We start from the raw sequence: 16,202 nt of genomic DNA, 5'->3' as shown, positions 1-16,202 counted from the left end.
TAAAAGCTTTAAAAAACGAAAAACAAACAAACCAAAAAAACCAAGACTTTCACTCTAAGCCGGCTTCTGGGGAGAAGAGGCAGGGATGATCCACGTTTGCGTTCACCTTCTGAGCTCCTCCGAGCTCCCTCTGGGAATCAGTGGGCACCTTTTCCTCTGAAGAAACGAGGCCTAACAATGACACACTCACTGCTTTACAGTTTAGTCAGAATAAAATCAATCAAATCGTCTATTCCAATGTCTCGCTTACTTTTTACCTTATTAATATTAACATCCCTCATGTTTTCCTAGAAGGGATTTGATATAACTGACCACCCATACAAGCACACACACCCCAAACATCCCATTATATATATAAACATATATATAAACATATATAAACACAAAGTGCATCTTCTTGCAGTAACTCTATGAGTCCTATAGTGAAGATAAAATTGTTACTGTCTCTTGATAATTGTTTTCAGGAGACGTTAATGGCTTATCCAAAGTCACACGGTAAATGTGGCCTTCTGGCTCCTGGACAAGGGTGTGCTCCTTAAGTTCTATAACAGGCTGTCAGGTTCACTGGAAAAATTAACATTAGAGCCATGGGAAGGTGCCATGATATACTACTGGTGAAAAAAGCTGACTTGTGTAATGTCAGGGTCTTTTGTGAAAAGTAAAAACCGTGTATGCAGAGAAACAGAAAAACAACAGCAGGGTCTCACTTTTATTTTAAAAATGAAATGTGTGGGCCGGGGGCAGTGGCTCAAGCCTGTAATGCCAGCACTTTGGGAGGCCGAGGCAGGCGGATCACCTGAGGTCAGGAGTTCAAGACCAGCCTGACCAACATGGAGAAACCACATCTCTACTAAAAATACAAAATTAGCTGGGTGTGGTGGCCCATGCCTGTCATCCCCACTACTCAGGAGGCTGAGGCAGGAGAATCGCTTGAACCTGGGAGGTGGAGGTTGTGGTGAGCCGAGACCATGCCACTGCACTCCAGCCTGGGCAACAAGAGTGAAACTCTGTCTCAAAAAAAAAAAAGAAGTGTGTGTGTCACGTGAGAAAAGAAGAAATGCCAGCTATACAGCAACATCCTGGGTGCTGGATGTACAGATGATTGTCTTCATTTGTCTACATTTCATATACTTTTTTGATTTTTTATAAGAAAATCAAGGTTATCATTTTTTGAACAGTCTGAACTTAGGGTGTATTACTTGAACCTGGCAGCAGGTGTCAATGAAACCTCCTTGCACTGCATAGCAGCCTTTCCACCCAAATGCCATTACCATTCCCTAAACTATCTACTGTCTTTATTCCCAGAGTTTGCATTCCTCTGGCCAGACACTAAGGAAAAACAAAGGAAAGCTTCCAGCACCAGTACCATTAACTCATAAATGCTATTTAAAGTCACCCGGGGTGCAAACAGACAGGTGTGATTTGGCCTCCAGTTACCCATCTGACTTCTTCTTTGGGGTCTGCAATGCTGATTACTGGACACCAGCGTCCAGAGCCCCCACCGCGGCCATACCTGTTGATCTGCAACGTGTGCACGCCATAGTTGCTCTCAATTCTGTACTTTCCCGGTTCAGCCGCCTGGCAGATCAGACTGCCATCTTTGTACCTAAATGAGGAAAATACGTTTTTAGTTTAAAGGCAGAGTTGTTATTTTGTGTGTGTGCAATTCTGCCCCAGCTCCCCCGCGCCCCTCGGACATGCTGCTGCCCATTTCCGCATGTTTCCCTTACAGCCTCAGGTGGAAGGAGGACACAGCCCTGAGGGTGAGGCCCACAGCTCGCACTGATTTTGGTTTCTAAGGCGAGAGCAGCACTTGCCTCGTTCAGACTCTCAGGGGATTCCCCACCTGGCAGATCCGACACCTGCTTGACTTTTGTTGGGAATTCAGGACTTGTCATTCCATGAGGAAAACTGGGGTGCTGGGTCCCGGACCCGCCTGCTTAAGCTGCGGTGGAGCTAGTGTCTCAGGGAGTTCTGCGAGACCTAACACACTGACCCTGGGGAAGGGAAGCTGGCTTCATGGCTCCATCCAGAAGGCAGGACCACATCCCCCCCAGCATCTCCACATCACGAGCAGGCGAGCCTCCGCCTCCCAAGCCTGCCTTCCAGAGAACCTCAGCATCCAGCCATCAGCCACAATGCGCCTGGTCTGTGGCTCAGAGTCCCAACCCCGCGTATAAATGCACATAGATATAGGTATAACTTTAGCAATACATGTTGATACAAAAAGGGTCTCGGGGCTTAAAGATGTAATTCTTCAATTATCACAGCTTGATTAACTGCAGCCCTGCGGTCCCAAAGCTTCAGAGTTTACGCTTTCCACTTATGAGTTTTCCACATTGAAAAGCAGACTCTCCAGCTCTGTGTACCTTCAGCAATCACGTGTGTGCTCCTGCAAACAGGACGACAGCCAGGCTCATTTCAGGGCAGTGACTTTTAAATAAAACCCTCTGGCCAGGCACATGGCTCACGTCTGTCATCCCAGCACTTTGGGAGGCCAAGGCAGGTAGATCACTTGAGGTCAGGAGTTCAAGATCAGCCTGGCCAACATGATGAAAGCCCATCTCTACTAAAAATACAAAAATTAGCCAGGCGTGGTGGCATACACCTGTGGCCCCAGCTACTTAGGAGGCTGAGGCAGGAGAATCACTTGAACCAGGGAAGTGGAGGTTGCAATGAGCTGAGATTGCACCATCTTATTCCAGCCTGGGCAACAGAGCAACATTCCATCTCAAAAAAAAAAAAAAAAAAAAAAGCCCTTGAAAAATGTGTTGACTCAATGTCATGAAAATAAAAATGTGTGCATATTAAAGTGGACGTTCAGAGTTTCTATAAACATATTTCTGCATAAAGTTTCAACGCAAGCAGCCTCCAGCACAGGCTCAATGGCATTTGTCTCCTTAACTAGGGTCTTTCTTAACGAAAACGCAGAATGGACCTCTTAACCCCCTAGGAACAGAGCCCCTCACCACTGCACCACGGGTGTGGGAAATCCTTGCACGGTAAAACAAAGCGTCACAGACATCCTCTCCCAGACGGTGTGGGATCGCAGCCGCACCAGGATCTCAGGAGCCCTGCTTATCCGCTCTTCGAACGTGTGTCTCTCCCAGGCCAGCTTGTCCTCCATCTGCCCCGAGAAGCAAGGATGGTCAGGTACCCAGGCAGCGAGCCACGCTCCGCCCTCGGCCCTTCGAGCACCATGCAGACAAGCTAAGATCTAGTCCACGCATCCCAGAGACCCAGCCACCCTGAGACCCTCCTACCATCTGCTGAATGGCGTATTTGTCCAGCTTGTCGCGGGCCTGGGAGCGTGCCAGGTGGACGTTCTCCTCCATGTGGGCCAGCTCGCTGAGGAAGCGCTGTCGCTTGGCCTCGCCATAGGCGGCCACCAGGGATTGGTACCTGCAGGAGCCAAGAAGCGGCCTCAGTTTCAGGAATCGCAGAGAAAACCAGGGGGCCCCTGAAGGCTAGAAAGAGCAGGCCGTTCTCTCCCCCTGGGGTTTCCTTAAGTGCGTTCAAGAAGAGAACAGGAGAAATGCTACTTCTGCTCATCTGTATCTATCGCCAAGAGTGTATTTTGATGTGTGAATGCCATGCATGATGAAGTTGTAAAGAAGAACGTGTATGTGATTTATTAATAAAAAAATAATACAGGAGGTGCCGGCCCCAACTTTCTTTCACCACCGAGAGTGCACAATTGCAACCTCTTGGAGGCCCTCAGAGATGCTTTGGAGAATTGCTGTGAGCCGCAAAAGACAACAGGCACCCACTCAGAGTGGGGAAGTTAATCTGGTCTCTTAAAAACAGAGACATCGTTCCTCATCTTCGCGTGCCCAGAAACTCGCATGCCGCAGGTGCTCGGTAAAGACAGGGCACCTCGGGAAATCAGGGAAGCTTTGTGGATTTATCAGACAAAGGGCTTGATGCTTTCCCAGGTCTGAGACTCAAAACTGTTAGGTGCTGCTGGGCTAGGGGTGCTTCTGAAGTCAGTTCCATGATTTGAAAATTTAGGAAAATGGTGATGTCCCTTTGTGTGAGTTTTCCTCTGCAGGGCAGCAAATAAAAGCTATGTGTTTTCCTGGGAAGGATGCAGTTTCTGAGGGATTTTAAGACTGAATTAAAGTATTTTGAGTTCAAAAAAAACACAGATAAGAAATGTCTGAACGCTAAAAATAATAATAATAAATAAAGGATTAAATAAAGGATTCAGCATCTTCAATCCGTAGGGGCTAAGAAATGTCCACATCCTCATGGCTCACGTGCCATCTTGTGAGCCCCACAGATCGCACCCCAACACTGCCAGGCCCGGGCTACCTCCATGCTCTGAGATGCTCCGGAAACCCTGCGGAAGCTCTTTCAGCCTCATCTCCCTCCCTCACCATCGTGTTCCCAAAGTCTCCCTGAAATTAGGACTCTCGCTGTTCTGCTGCCGTCTTGGGATTCTGTCCCACTCGCGAGAAAAGTCGCGCTGCCATCCCTTTCAATCAAAACTCTATCCTTCCTTCAAGGCCCATCTCAAATGCCATCTCTCCCATGGAGCCATTCCTAATTCTCCCCCCTCTGCCTTAAACGTCAGACCTCTTCTTATTTCTCTTAGGGCCTTTATGATTGTAATTTGCATACATTTCATCTTCCCGGAGAAAGGATTGGCTGCTTCTCACCTCTGTATTCCCCAGATTCAGTACACAGAAGACGACTCATAAATACCCAGTAGTCTAAGTTAGGCTGGGGGAGGTTGGTTCCCGAGTGGCAGGGACGGGAAGCTGCACAGACTGCCTGGGAAGGAGGCGGTGGAGGGAAAGGTGGTGGAGCCGGAGCGCTGCCTGCGGTACTGTGTGAGCCACCAAGAGGCTGTTCGGCCAGGGCCACAGGGCACAGAAAGTCCCAGTGTCAAAGCTGGAGCGGACAACAGAGTCACGGCTGTCCAGAGACACGGGGAGGGCTGTCCGAGACCCGCTGCAGGTTGGCAGTAAGGGCTGTCGGAGGCCCAGGGTGCAGGGCCTCTGTCTGAGGTGCTTCCACACCCCACAGAGCTCCCATGGACCAGCACTTCCCCTGCAGCGAATAAGACTAAGGCCTGGTGTGAGGCATTTGGGAAGTTCGCAGTCAGAATTGCAGAAAAGTCTGCAGCCTCTTCATACAGAAACAGGGTGGGAGGACCACTAAAATCTAACCATAAAAGGAATGTGGGTTTCCCTCCTTAGGAATCTGGGATCTCACCTCCCACCTCCCTGTCCCCACTCAGATCCGACACACCGCCTTTCCCTCCAATGTTTAGGGAACAGTCTCTTTGGGCCTCCGCTGTCCTGCATGCCCTCTGCCCGGGGCAGATTCCCCCCAACCCCTAATGGGCTGGCTTCTGCTCCTCCTGCTTTCAGCACACGGGTCTCTCCCTCAGAGACTCTCCCCTGGGGCCACCCTCAAATCACAGCCCTGCCGGTCTCTTTCGTACGTCCTCATCCTCCTGCAGAGCACGTGCCACTGCTGTAAGCACATGCATGTGCATGTTGAATGACACCAGCCCTGTACTGTGACTCTGAATCCCAACCAAGCAGGAAAATGCCCACTTGATTCCCCCAGTATCCCGGTACTTAGTTCCCCCAGTATCCCGGTACTTAGTTCCCCCAGTATCCCGGTACTTAGTTCCCCCAGTATCCCGGTACTTAGTTCCCCCAGTATCCCGGTACTTAGTTCACCCAGTATCCCGGTACTTAGTTCCCCCAGTATCCCGGTACTTAGCTCCCCCAGTATCCCGGTACTTAGCTCCCCCAGTATCCCGGTACTTAGCTCCCCCAGTATCCCGGTACTTAGTTCCCCCAGTATCCCGGTACTTGGTTCCCCAGTATCCCGGTACTTAGTTCCCCCAGTATCCCGGTACTTAGTTCCCCCAGTATCCCGGTACTTAGTTCCCCCAGTATCCCGGTACTTAGCTCCCCCAGTATCCCGGTACTTAGCTCCCCCGGGATCCAGGTGCCAGATGCCAGGAGGAATTCTAGGAATATGTGTCCAAGAAATGAGCTACGGCGTCAGATGTCCTGCATGGAACAAGCCTTCTTACGGGGAATGAATCCCACTGAATTGCAGGGATCGAGAAGACAAAGTTTGGTCTGTGCCCCGCAGCGCCATGAACGTCTTCTCTTGATGCTGTTTACATTTCTATGGGCTCTTTGTGTTTGAGTTACGAGAGCCTCAGCTTATTCTTAAGTCAACAGCACCACTATCCTCTAACCCTCTATGATTCAGAATAACTAATTGGTCTGGAATTCCTCCCACACCCAACCCCAAGTCAGGGCATCGAGGAAACATTTCTGCGGGTCGATGACCAGCTGGCCGTGACTTCAGCGTGCAAAGCAATGTCATTTGTCACGTTCTGATTGCAGACGACAAGCCCTGGGACAGGTTGCTTGCAAGATTCGGGGAGGCCCATTTTTCACTGGAACTGAAGGAAGATGTCAGAGGGACATTTCCAACGGGCCATATCTTCCAGAAGGATGTGTTGAGTGCCTTCAGAGCGCGGACATCTCTTCAGTATTTATTTTACACAGGGACATCAGCAGTAACTCACATCAGTGAGCCCACAGTTTCATCTTTTGCAAAGGACCCACTTGTCCAGTGCATTAAACTAATATCCACCTTGGGAGGTCGGGGATAAATACATGCTTGCAATGATGCTGGCAGCCCATGAGAGTGGTGAATTCTAATAAGGGCTGGAATCCACGGAGCTGCTCACATCACTCAGCACGGGGCTCACTCATCCCTCCTGGGCCCTTCTGCATGACGGTAATAGAAGAGGCTTCACAATACATCTCAATTAGTGGTTACCCAACTCACTGAGGTCCCCACGACTTATGTTTACCTTTAAAGGAGGAAAGAACTGATTTCAAAACCACCTTCCCCATGGAAGACATGCACATGGGTTAGGAGAATACAACACTGGGGGACTGCTGAAGAAAATCTCATGGAGAGCGTGAGCTGTGTCTCTACTATGTACAAGAGAGACTGGCATTTAACGTGAGCATCAGAGGTGCAGTGAGAACATAACCCATCACCAGTCATTCAAATCCCTTCTTTGAGTCGGATTTGGTATTGCAAGAGCATAGCCCAATGGGTTTTAGGACAATTTCCAACAGCCAAAGCTGTCATGAAAGTCCTTGCTACCGAAACCGTGTGAATCACAGTAAGCCACTCACTGTTACTGTTTTACCAGCGGGGAAATTGAGCGATAGGAAGTTTATGCAATATGTTCAAGGCCACATCAATGTTTAAATGATAAAAAAATAAAATGATAAGCTCAAGTATTCTATTGTGGCCCCCAAAACCTAAATATAGGTGGAAGAACCCTTTAATCCAATCCGTAAAAATCTGGATGGTGTTAACGTCTACATTTCAAACAGATTCTTTCACAAAAGAAATCTTCACTTTAGAATTCATTTACATGGCAAAATTATCCTATGACATTTTTAAAAATTCAAATTTTTTAAAATAAAGGTTAACCTCCTTGGCTATACATTGTTTATATTCAACAGATGGCTTCATCATTCTGAAACTTTCAAAGTGAAAGATGTTTACTCGAATCTCATTTTTCCTTCAGGTTTTAAGTGCTTTGAAGCTATAGATAAAATTCCCAGAAGTAGCAGGGGGAGATGAGGGAAAAAATATAGCAGGTATAAAACAAGGCATCCGAGAACATTTAACTGTTCACTTCGTCCTTAAAAGATAAAAGCAATATCACCACCTGTTTCTCCGTCATCTGGAAATAATTTTAAGACTGGCATTTTTATTAATCCATCCCGTTCCTATGACATTTAGCCCTATGAGCTGCCTCTGTTGAAATGTAAAGCATGACAATTTATAGAATCCCTTCCCAACTCTTTAGTTTCCACACAACAACTGTTTAAAACCCTGGCTCCCTCTTAGGAAGATGACCTTGCTTGAATCTGCAACCCTCCACGCTGTTCCTGCATAGCTGCAGAGGTTGCAAGTGGAAATTCAGAATTAATCTCATGCTGCTAGGTTTTGATGTTTTCAAGCGTGCTTATCCTGCTCTGTGTGGAGAGGGGCTGAGCTTGGCTTAGAAGCCACAGACCCTGGAGCTCTAAGCCCGGCTGGGACGTGTGTGAGACATGGAACCCTAAACAGTGGCATGAGCGCTCTGGACAGCAATGCTCTCTTCTGCAAAATGGTGGGAAGCTTGTGCCCAGTGGTTTTCTTGTTCGGATTAATTGAGATAATGATGGTAAAGAGAAGCAGGTGATTGGGAAACAGCAGGGTTCTCCCTCACCCCAGGTATGGCCTGTGTTCCTCCGTCTTCCCTCTCAGCTAAGGTCGCACTTCCCTTCCCTCCTCACTGTCCCTCCACTGCGACACCACGCAGGGCACAGGCAGAGTCAGGGAAGCCATACGCTCACCTGCTTCTGTTCTCCTGCTCCTCCTCTTCCTGTGTGCTCACCCGCTTCGCACAGAGTCTGCAGGTGGTTCCTCCCAGGGACGTCTGGCTGGAGGCTCTCTGCGAAGATGACCGTTGACTCAGGGACTTCTGGGAAGATGCCTGGGTGGAGGCTCGCCTTCAGGAACATGGACACAATTAGGAGATGCACACGCAGGCACAGTACAGAAATTTATCCTGACACACATCACTTTCTCTCTACACACCCCAAACCACTCATATACGCAGAGCACACACAAGCACACACATGCACAGGCATATGAGCGGCATGCACCTAAACACATACATGCACACATGCACACGCCCACACACGTGTGGCCACACATGCACACATATGCACATACAATACACACATACACACGTGTATGCAAATAAATGCATAAATGCAAGGACGTGCCTTCCCACAAGCACATGCATACACACACTCGTGTGCACACATAAACACACCTACACAAGTGCACACACGCTTGCACACAGGCAAACCAAGCCTGTGTCCCTGTGTGCCCACACCCACACCCACACACACCCGCCCTGGGGTGCTTTCTCCCTGAGCTCACTGTGGCTGGTGCCACCTCCCCTCAGAGCCAGCCAGTGCCGGCCACAGCCCTTCTGGCTCCATGCCAGGATTATATATATCTTGAGGGATTTGAGACACCCCAAGGCTGCTGGGAGGGGCTGCAAATGTTTGGCTTTGTTTGGTACAAGGGATGGCAACTAAATAAAAGTACCCTAAGCGTTTCTAAATATAGGGTGTGGGTGACATGAGGCAGGCACCTGGGCCACAGAATGCCTGCCCGTGGTCCCTCCCTCTCTTCACCACAGCCTTCCAATCAGCCTATTAAGATTGCAGATTTGCTGCTAGACAGACAGTGTCCATGGGGGCGTGAGCTGCCATCCTGGATGAGGCCATCTCCAAGAAGCTTCCGGCAGGTGCAGCTCCACACCAACCCCAGAGGCAGGGATTCTTGATCTTGGCACATCCATGATCAATGTAGCAAAATCACTAATATTGCCTCCCATTCCGTCTTTACTTTGCCACCCATTAATTTCTCTCCTACCGACAGCCTTTCCCACGAGTTTCAACCTCATTTATCTTTATTTTGGGTGGCTCTTTAGATCCTAGTTCTGGAAGGCATGCGATGAGCAGTAAAATCAATGAGCTCATACAAAGGACTTCCTGCCTCCCCACCTCAACCAGGAGCTCAGAGCCCGGCCAGCAGGACCTGCCAGGACATGGCACCAGCTCCACACAATGCGGCTCCGTGGCAGGACCTGGGCATGGGAGAGGCTGCCATCCCTACTCTCTGACGCCTGCAAACCCATGCCTCTGCAGGGCTGACAGGACTGGAAAAGCCGTTAAATGTCAGACCCCCATAATCAAAGCTCTGAGCGTCTCATCAGCCAATGTCAGCTTACTTTTTTGATGCATATTCATCCAGCAGGTACCGAGTTTGAATATTACGGTAGGACTGGTCGAAGTGCCTGTGTCTCTTCTGGTAGAAGGGGACGGCCACAAGGGACATCTTGGCGTGCTCCTACAAAGAGAGTCACACACAACACTGAGCTCCCTCGCAGGCATCATGAGGCCTCTGCAATTTCTGCATCATTCCCAAGGGGAAAATGAACTCCAGTTAATAAAACCGCCTTGGGAAGGGAAAAAACGGAAGATTACATAACCAGAAATCACCTTAGACCAGCAGTCAGGAAGCCTATTAACTTCCCAGGGATCCAACTTTATTTTTTGTTTTCTCCCATAACAGTTGGAAGATTGGGCTGGTGTTTCATTTAACTGTGAACTCAACAAGTATTCCTAGAACCCCTGGTGTGTTCAGGGCAAAGTTCAAAGCAATGTGAGTGGAAAGGACAAAAATAATTAAAGCAGATTAGAGAAGTAAACAAACACTTACAATACAAGAGAACATACGATAAGAGCCAAGAGCTTGGGGAGATAGAAGGTATCCTGGGAATGGCAGGAGCCGAGGACGGCCGAGTGGCCCTCGAGGCAGGTGACATTAGAGAGGAGCCTTGGTGGACAGGCAGGACTGCCAGGCGGAGGTGGGAAAGGAGGGCAGCCCGTGAGCAAAGGTCGGGGCAGGAGAATCCAGGATCGTGGGAGATTTGCAGGGGTGTGACCAGAGATCACTGTGGAAAGATGCAGCCGCAAGCAGAGGTGGCTGGTGGCTGGTGTCTGACTGGGGAGCCGGGGGTTGTTCCACCACGCAACGGGGGACATGGAAAAAGGGACTGGCTGGAGACACCCCCTGGAATCTGCCGTCTGAAGTCTCGCTGGTTACAGTAGATGGGTGTGGCAGGAGGTGAGCAGGAAAGTGAGGACGGAGCCTGGCATCAAAGCCTCAGGGGTGTGGGGAAATTTGAGAGCGTGGATGAAATTCTCCCCAAACAAGAAATCATCGAGTTCCATCCTTTTCTCTGGGAACTTGCAGCATTACAGGTGTTAGACATGGCAATCTGTTGTACATGTTCACCCAAAATACATAAAATGCCAACATGCTGAGTGACTCGATCATCGCTACAAAGTGATGCAGGGACCATATTGCTAAATTTCTGCAGTCATTAGTTTCCCAAACAAGGTGCAAAAGGACTCACAACCTGAGCTCCATTTTTGACTCTTCTGTTTAAACGATGAGAATCTGTCCTTATTTAAAGACAGAACTCCTCGGTAAGGCCCCATGGCACAGCCGCAGGGAGGCCACCCACATCCCGGCCCATGGGAATGAGACTTGGGTGGAAAATGCCAAGGGCTGCTGGGAGATGAATGTGTCATTGTTCAGATCTCCAGGGTACGTGCTAGAAAACCTACCACAACACATAAATTGCCCCAAGGACACTCCTTAGGATCTGTTTCCTTTGAACTCTGTGATCTCCGAGAACGACAGTATTGTAGAGCTTGGAAAGATCACTAGGGATTATCCAAACTCCTGTTCTACAGGGAAGAAAACAGGACACACAGGCCAGAAAGGAGAAATTCTTCCTCAAAAGCATGTAAAAGAGGCTCCCCCTGCCCCAAGGCCATCCTTATTCTGGGCCTTTATTACTCTGCCACACTAACTCTCTCAATATTGCCTCTTAAAACTCAACTAGTCAACCAACCACCCCACCCCAGGAGGGCCCAGCCGTGTTTCAGAGTGTGCCAGCATGCATTCTACTCCAGGGATATAACAGAACGTGGCACCTGACAGAACACAGTAAAAGCATATCTCCTCCGCCCGCCCCAATACTGAAGGAGGCATCATAGTGCAGAGGTCAAGTGCCCCGGTTTTGACGTCTGGTAGACCTGGGATCAAATTCTGACTCCAGCATTCGGATGAGGCCTGGGTAGCTTCTAGCTCCTCTAGCTCTGGTGTTCCATATTGAATCTGTACCACGCCTGGCACTGGCCCTGGTACCGAGATCGGTAGCTGTCTCTGTTACACTGCGACTGTTATCGTGGTTCAAGAACTCTGCAGACAGGAAAAGGTATCTGAGAAAGTCTATGTATTGCTTTACTATTTGAAATCTCCCCAGACGCAGCTCACTGGGATTTTCCAATGAGTTAATCAAGGTGGATCTTCAGGAAGCGCTTCCTGCTCGGAAACCCATTTACTCTCTCTGGGGTTCACCAGCAGGGTACTGGGAAGAGCTCTCTGAACTGAAGTTGGAGCAAGGTTGGGGAAGATGTTTCAGCTTCCATCCAGTGTCCTATCCAAGGTTCTTCTGGGATTGGCCTGACGAATACCAGGCAGTTCCACTCCAGCAGACACGTGAGCCATCCCCAGTACCTGCTATTGCAGCACAGGCTCAAGTGTCATCACAGTATTTACTTACATTTATGTTGAGTTGCACCTCAGATGTGTTTCTATTTCTTGGCAAAGGGAAGAGTAAAAATGCGACCGATGAGGTCAAAGGAGAAAAAAGAGGAGAATCACCCTGGATGGAAATCGTCCTCCTTAGACCTAAGACCTGGAACGATGTGAAGCGGCTCAGGCCTTGAGAGCTCACAGACTAGCTTATCCTTCAACTAGTCTGGGACGTCCTGTCCAGTGTGTGTGCAGAACCAGCAGCCCACGTATCACTGACTTGACACCCAGTCCTCTGGGCCTGGAAGTCTTCAAACACTTCATGTGTGAGGGGCTACACTTTGTAGTGCTTAGCAAGGCAGAGCTGGGATCAAGTGTGCACACTTCCTGAACTCCTCACTCCGATGGTACTGTACTGTGGAAGTCTCCCTGGGGTGTCTTTGGATGGGGGTCATAGGCACTTTGCTGCATTTATCCCCACATGTATTCCCTGCTCACTTCATGCTCAGGACCACCAAAATCAGGAGGTGTCAGAGGCTTTGCAGAATCCGTCAGCCTCAGTTCATTCCACAAGAATGGCAATTGCCATGTGCCAGCCAAGCCTGAATCAGAACCCTTGGATTTCAACAATGAAAACATCTTAGAGCTCCTGGCTCAGAGGAGTAGCAGCCTCAAGTCTTCTGTGCATTTGACTCCCGGTGCCAGTGTGCCTTCAATTCCACTTTTATCAATCTCATGCCCAACCCAGAAAACTAGCAGGATGGCACGTCCAGCCTCACCCACCCGGAATGTGTGTCCCCGCTGCAATCTCTTCACTTTTTGGGGGACTTCCTATGTTAGAACTTCCCCAGCATCCCTCACGCAGCCTGGGCCACCACCTCCTGGCCGGGTGTGATGGCCCTCCTGAGTCAGTGGGGAAGCAAATTCCCACGGACTCATCGCATGCTGGGTGCCTGCATCCCTGGCAGCACAGGGCCCTTCTGCGTGCAGGGAACCCTGGAGAGGACCTGCCAAGTGCACCCTACAGGTCCAGCATCCCTTATCCAGAATGCTGGATCTGTAATCCATGGACCAGAAGTGTTTCCAATGTCTGATTTGTTTTTCAGACTGTGGAATATTTCCATTTATACTTACTGGTTGAGCAACTCAAATCCAAAAATCAGAAACCTGAGATGCTCGCACAAGCATTTCCTTTGAGAGTCATGCCAGCGCTCAGAAAGTTTCAGGATTTAGAGCATTTTGGATTTCTGATCTTCAGATTTGGAGTGATCAACCTGTACTATTTATGACACTATAAAGAAAATGGCAGGACCTAGGCCGATCAGCACCCCAGTGTCCCTCCACTGCCTATGCAGAAAGCTATTTTCCTTTTTAAGGAACTATCTCAGACATGTGTTAAATACCCGCTACACACACCAAAAAAAAAGAAAAAGAGAGAGAGAGCAAACAGCCTTTCCTCGCAGGGCAGTTTTTGGTGTGAGTCCCTGGGGCTCAGGGGCATTGGGAGGCTGCGACTCCAGTGGGGACCTGCTGACCTTGAGCTCAGGGCCTCCACCTGCTCTGCTGTAAAACCAGGAGGCTGAGCAAGGTGGCAGCTAACAGTCCAGCGGCTCGGACAGTGTGTGTGTAGGTAATCCTGGAGCCACACTGCGCTGTTAGCACAGACCGTCCCCAGGGAAATATGACTCGCCCGGGTCACCGGCAGGGCCACGGCCGAACCCAGGCGCCAGCTGAGTCTCCTGACGGCGTCCAGCCCACTTTCCACCACAGCCCGGCTCCCCGGCCACTCCCGGAATGCTCCTGACACGTTTAGGAATCATGACACCAGGATGAAACGTGAGCCTGTCCTCCAGTGCAGGGCACTGTGTGTCTGATATCCCCATCCTAATCCTCCTGCGAACAGTATGTGGAGCCCATTCCTCATGTCACCAGATGTGTTTTAATTTGCAAAAAATGTCTGAAGTACAAAACACTGACTTCCACTCAATGAATGAAATTGTTGTTTGTACAGTTAAAAATGTCAAAGTCAATAAATACACCAAATTAAAGCATTTCTAGAGGGGAAATGGACTCCAAAACACACAGCATTGGCCTGTGCCCCAGGTGGCTAAGTCCTTGGCTCCCAAGACAAGTTTTAGCTCAGGACTTGGTTTATTAAATAACGCCTTAAATCATCTTTGTTCCACGCTTTCTTTGAGTCCTGTTTTACTTCTACTTAGAAAGGAATGTGAAATGGAGAATTAGAAAAAGCCAGGTGTTCCCAGCGACGGCAAACCCCTTCCTTCCGTGTCAAGTCTGGTGCCTTCCACATGCAACCACCCAGCCCCACTGACTTTCTCCAGCAGGTTTCATCAAGAGTGCACCCTGAGAAGGCACAGCCTCTATCAGCAGAAGTCTGCAGGTTCACAGCACACCCAACGGCACCAAGAAGAAAACAGCCATGAGAACGCTGTCATTTTTGGGCAAGGATTATTCTCTTTCCCATACCCTGGATAATATAGACTAGGTCTAAGCTGAATGACTCTCAACTCTTTTTTCCCCTAAGAAAATGTCCAGTTTTATTATTTCATACTTTTATAAGCCAGCTCTCTCCTCTGGGGAGGCTTTCATTTTGGAGAATCTCATGAAAATTGCAGACATCAGTCCCCTGACTGGGGGGCCCCTGGGGCCATGCTGAGACCAGGGTTAAAATCCAAAGCACACGCTGCAGGGTGCTAGACGGCACTTAGCAAAGACCATGGCTGTGGGAAATAAACTGTTAGTTGAGCATAAAATTTCGTCAAAGAAATACAGAGCCCAGAACTAATTGCTCTGTTTTCCACGGTGAAGGGTGCCTGCGAGGGAGTGCACTGGCTCTCTCTGCTTGACCCTGAAGAAGAGCTACTTAGAAAATGTGAGTGCAGAAGTTACCAGTCCTCCCCTTAAAGCCACAAATTAGAAAAGGAAAGAAGAGAAAGACACTTACCCAGACAGAAAGGAAAATTGCAAGGAGGAGAGAGAAGCCCTGGCCACCGGCTCACCAAGCCACCCACACTCCAGCCAAGGAAGGCAGAGCTGACTCCTGCAAAGTGCCTGTGCCTCCCTCCAGTTTAAGGTCTGAGGAGCTGCTATATATAGACGCCCGGGCCTGCCTCTCCCCACATCGATGGCCGCATCATAAATCACCAGCCTGACCTCAGGAGGAAAAGCTTCTTATTCAAATGGAGGGCGGTGGAAATCACAATTCAAAACTGGAACGCGTCCCTTCTGAGTCCCAAAGTGCACTTTCCGCAGGAAACCGGGTGTGACACTTCAGCCCCTGACCCAGAAAGAGAGGGCAGGACGCTGACTTCCCACGCTCCCTCCTGCAGCTCTCCTCCACGAGTTCTAATCCTTAGGTGTGAATCCTCAGACATATCTCCAACCCTTTCAAGCTACAGGTTCCCTGGCACATAAACTGATACCCCCGAAGGATTCTTTAATTATGATGGGGATTTCAGTGAGCATGTGGGCCATTCGCAGGCCTGGACTCCAGAATTGGGGTCAGCTGTGGCAGAAGCAGGTGCGCAAGCCCATGGGTTTGTGTGCGTGTGTGTGCGCGTGTGTTTGTGTGTTTGTTCGTTTTTTCATTTCAAGAACGACTCAGGTCTTCACTTGATTGTATCTTAGGGCTATTTTAGCAAGAACTGCCGACCCAGAAGAGGAGCGGTGCCTACTGGGCAAGTTGTGGCTTATTTATAGCCATTACCACAGATGCACACGGCGTCTACACCACACGGATAACCACAGGGTGCCCGTCGTTTCGCACAGCGTGTGTCCAAATATAAATAACACACACCTGGCACGGTCCTGGGCTGCAGCCTGGCCAAGAGGCGGGGCCTCAAGGGGACGCCCCCATCTGAGAACCCGGACAGTCACACTCGGGCTGCACCTCTCCACAGGGGCTGAGGACCTCGGCCAGCTGCTCCGCCCACGGGGGC

The 16,202-nt window shown here is 49.6% G+C and overlaps 1 protein-coding gene across 1 annotated transcript in view; it reads right to left on the bottom strand.

Annotated features, from left to right (window-relative positions):
- MYOM2 (myomesin 2) overlaps positions 1-15,367 on the bottom strand; it is a 101,519-nt gene extending 86,152 nt beyond the window's left edge. The window contains exons 1-6 of the mRNA XM_073017921.1: positions 15,209-15,367; positions 9,863-9,981; positions 8,409-8,564; positions 3,264-3,402; positions 2,970-3,127; positions 1,514-1,606 (exon numbers count right to left, since the gene is read on the bottom strand). Of these exons, the coding sequence (XP_072874022.1) occupies positions 1,514-1,606; positions 2,970-3,127; positions 3,264-3,402; positions 8,409-8,564; positions 9,863-9,969 (653 nt within the window). The 5' untranslated portion in view covers positions 9,970-9,981; positions 15,209-15,367. The remainder of the gene's footprint in view (positions 1-1,513; positions 1,607-2,969; positions 3,128-3,263; positions 3,403-8,408; positions 8,565-9,862; positions 9,982-15,208) is intronic.
- Positions 15,368-16,202: the final 835 nt, after the last annotated feature.

This window comes from Chlorocebus sabaeus, chromosome 8, assembly GCF_047675955.1.
Source record: "Chlorocebus sabaeus isolate Y175 chromosome 8, mChlSab1.0.hap1, whole genome shotgun sequence".
Classification (NCBI taxonomy): Eukaryota; Metazoa; Chordata; class Mammalia; order Primates; family Cercopithecidae; genus Chlorocebus; species Chlorocebus sabaeus.
The sequence above is the reverse complement of the archived record's forward strand: the minus strand, read 5'-3'. Positions and strand labels throughout refer to the sequence as shown.